Genomic DNA, 3,818 nt, shown 5'->3' with positions numbered 1-3,818 from the left:
AATTTACCAGATATATTTCAAATCATACAGTTTTTATAATGTCAGAATTATAAAAACTGTATGATTTGAAATATATCAAGTCCCTCCCAAAATAGTCTGCACCAGCCTAAAAAGCCTTGCCATACCCATCCTTGGCAGACTTCAGCCTATCGAAGTTATCACTACCAAACTTATCCCAGATACTCAATACTTTACAAACCATAACTTTCACAAAGACATCATCTCCCCCATAAGAAACTGATCTTGACCTTTAATTTTATGGGAGGGCAACACTAAAACATGAAATTTTATTGAGGAAGGAAGGGTGCAAAGCTACAGAGCTTTTCAATCGCTTAGCGCATCTGCTCAAGAGACATCTCTAAAAACAGCTGTGGCAAAACACCATAAGAAGCCAGAATAAAATGCCAGCTGCTTATCCTGAATATTCTAGAGTTCCTCTCACACCACACATGCAAAATCATCGGCAAAAAAATTTATACATCTCCACAAAGCTTTTACCTCCCTTAGAATTTACAAAACCCTCAAACCTGATCAGAATAAACTCCAAGTTTTGTGCAAGACTAAACCCTAAAAGAGACAGAAATGAAAGCTTGCCAAATATTTGAACTACAGGAAAGGAATGCACAACCAGTAGCTCAGAGGTGTCGGCCTAAGCAACCATGATTTGGATGAATTTCCAACAAAGGCAGGCTATTTTATGGGGGAAGTTTAGGATGCCAGCGTAAGAGCACACATAAAGACAACTAGGCACAGAAAATATTCTCACATTTAAGTCAAGCCCAATTATAAAAGCAATCCATGAACGCCACATGAAAGTCAGAATAAAGGTGTACGTGAGAAACATTGAATAACTCTTCCCAAATAACTACATGTTGAAAAAGTGAAGCTAGAATTTATCATCCAGTTTTAAGAAACTGCCACTTTAAATTAATATATTTTTGCCAAAGTTAATTTAATAAAATTATTTTATAATCCTGGCTGATCAAGAAGAAAAGGTAGCACACTGCAAGAATGAAGAAAGAACAAAGACACTGAGGAGCAATTGATAAGGAGCTGTTCCAGTTGGTTCGTCCAAAGGCATATAGGCAGCTAACCTTCCACTGGCAGTAGATCAGTCAAGGGTTGATCTCAGTCATGGGATCAAGGCCAAGAAAGATGGAGGTTCAATAGGATCCATTCTCTTTGATTGCCCTTGTTTGTCTATTGACTTGATGCTCTTCATCTCAAACAAAAGAGTTCACTATTATTAAACATAATTATAAAGGCAAAGTAAGATAAAAATTACAGAACTCTTGCTCAATGTTTTAATGTTGACTTGGTAAATGTTTTATTAATCCAAATTTCTATCGTTGCTCCCATCTGAATCTAAATAACTGATTTTGGCTCTCTGAACTCAGAAATTAAAAGAACTAATGAAATCATAATAGCTTGGGATCTACCAACAGCACTTGTAAAAGCAGGTAGTGCAACACTTAATGATAAAAAATAGAACATGCATAGAAATGTTGATTTGGGGGCATGCAATCAAGTGAATACAAGGGTATAGCAGTCCCAACATATCAATAGTCTATTAACCAACCTTTTTTCTAGGTTGCACCAATGACCTGTAAATTTCAGCCCAGTAACGGTATCACTATAGAACTTAATACATCCGGGTCATCAATAAACTACAAACCATGAACAGAAATCTGCCAACAACACTTGTGTTATGTAACACATTATAATGAAAAACACAATGTACAGAGCAAGTTTGATTTAAAATTAAACAATCAAGTTAAATACAAGAAAATACCAGTCAACATATCAATACTTTATGTTCACAACAATGAACTGTAAACAAATTAACTAGGAAGAACAAAGAATCACCTATTAGAGGAGGCCCTATGCCCTCATACACGTTCAACAATTAGTTCCTACCCAGCGGAAGGGATCTGCAACTATATGTCTCCTTGAATTTTTTCTTCTGTGATGAAGTAAATATGGATGCATATACCTCCTTAGTGGCATTAGCTGGTACCATATCTGCTGCCTTAAACCGCTTCAAACCACCATTACTAACCCCTTTCACATTCTCAACCTTCCCATTTCCTTTCACTTTCCCAGCAACCTTATCCACTCCCTTAACATCAACAATCCCATGCTTTTGACCACTCAACCGTGAAGACACCATGCCCTGACCTGCAAACTCCTCTCCATTATCCTCCACTTCCCCATTCTTCACCTTCCTTTTCTTCTCCTTCACCTTCAATCTATCCCCCTCCATTCTCTCCCTTAAAACCACCACCTCTTCCTCACTCCCATTTATCACAATCTTATCACACTCCTCGAACTCCTTATAACAAACCAAACATGCTGACGACTTCACCTCCTTCAATGCCTTAGCACTCAAAACATGCCCACAATTCTTTAAAGAAAAAAACTTATACTTCCCATTAAACTCTAACCCCGTTACTGGACATTGAAATCGGGCATTACCCAACCCCTCACCTGGAACCACCTCTAACTGTATGTTAATCATATCTTTCAAACCTTTTATATAACCAAACTCTTTAGGCAATTTTTTACCAATCAAAGCCTCAACTAAAGCTTCCTTATTAAACATATTACCGAGGCGATCAATTACGCAAGGTTGCGTCAAGGGCTCATTTGAAAGTGAGCAATTAAGCCATTTCGATAGGCGTTGCTCATGTGGATCTACTTTATCAGGCTTTTTTTCAGCATACATGTTGAGATAGCAGTCCCTGGACTCTGCCCCCGTGGCACCGCCATCGCCACCGCCGCCAGAGAGCCGGGTTTGTAAAATCAGCGTGGAGAGGGGGCTGATATGGGGATTTGGTAAAACGGAGGAGTCTTTTAAAGGTTTTCCATTAACGGTGAAGTAGAAAGAAGAGGGGTTTTGGTTGTTGGGTAAAAGAGAGAGCTTGAGATTGTGGAGGGTTAGGGTTTGAGTTGGGTCCAGAGTTAGGGTTTGGGTTTTGAATTGGGGATTTTGGGATTGAATGAAAATTTGATGGCTTTTTGTGTGCATTTTGGGAGATGAGGTGACTAAGGATTGTGGGATTTCTAGGGTTTTTATTTTGAGGATTTTGGGAAGAGCGAGGGAGATTTGATCGAGAGTAAGGTCAAACGGGGATTTTATTCGATAAGCGGAGTCACCAACAAGATTGTCGTCGAGCAACTTAATGGCATGTCGTTTACAAAACTGTTGCCTTCCAGGTTAGATTTGACGGGCTGCCATTCATTGGGCCTAGTTTTTCTTTTCTGAGTAGTTACTGGACTTATTCGGCTTGTTCTAAATGGGCTTTCTAGCTTCTTTTTGCCCTTCTCCAAAGCAGTCCATGATCTGAAATTGGGCCAATCCCTTGCTATGGACTGCTATTCCCTTGACTTTTGAAACATCTAATAAATAAATAAATAAATAACTTAAGAATTTATTCAAAGAAATTGAAATATTTTTCTTGTTTATATGGTTATATTGCATTTTACCTATAAAATGTTTTAGAACATAAGATTTTTAGAGGTTGTTTAAGTAACATGGACACCACCGATTAATTACTAGTAACATTCTTCCATAATAATTACTATCTCAATTTTATTGTTTTTTATTATTTATGTTGGAAGAATTTGTTTAAAATGAAGGTTAATATACCCGAGGTTAAATTAAAAGTGAATTTCATAATTTTTTTAGTTTAAAATTTTATTAGAATTTAATCTTTAACGTAAAATTTTTAATATGAAACATTAACTTGATTTAAATAAATTATTGATAAATAAAAAATTGATATAAAAGAATTATTGATTGGAATTTATTGTAATTT

At 36.8% G+C, this 3,818-nt stretch overlaps 1 protein-coding gene across 2 annotated transcripts; it reads right to left on the bottom strand.

Moving 5' to 3' along the window:
- Window positions 1-746: 746 nt before the first annotated feature.
- On the bottom strand, window positions 747-3,148 carry LOC105131931 (protein RTF2 homolog). 2 transcript variants are annotated; one of them, XM_011035154.1, is made up of 2 exons: window positions 1,867-3,148; window positions 747-1,240 (listed from the first exon to the last, which is right to left on the bottom strand). In XM_011035154.1, exon 1 carries the CDS (start codon window positions 3,026-3,028, stop codon window positions 1,907-1,909), a length of 1,122 nt encoding a protein of 373 aa, XP_011033456.1. In that variant the 5' UTR covers window positions 3,029-3,148; the 3' UTR covers window positions 747-1,240; window positions 1,867-1,906. The 2 variants fall into 2 exon arrangements, with proteins under 2 accessions (XP_011033456.1, XP_011033455.1); XM_011035153.1 differs by having other exon boundaries at window positions 747-1,216.
- Between the last annotated feature and the right edge of the window lie 670 nt (window positions 3,149-3,818).

Source organism: Populus euphratica, unplaced genomic scaffold, assembly GCF_000495115.2.
Source record: "Populus euphratica unplaced genomic scaffold, PopEup_1.0 scaffold73.1, whole genome shotgun sequence".
Lineage (NCBI taxonomy): Eukaryota > Viridiplantae > Streptophyta > Magnoliopsida > Malpighiales > Salicaceae > Populus > Populus euphratica.
The sequence above is the reverse complement of the archived record's forward strand: the minus strand, read 5'-3'. Positions and strand labels throughout refer to the sequence as shown.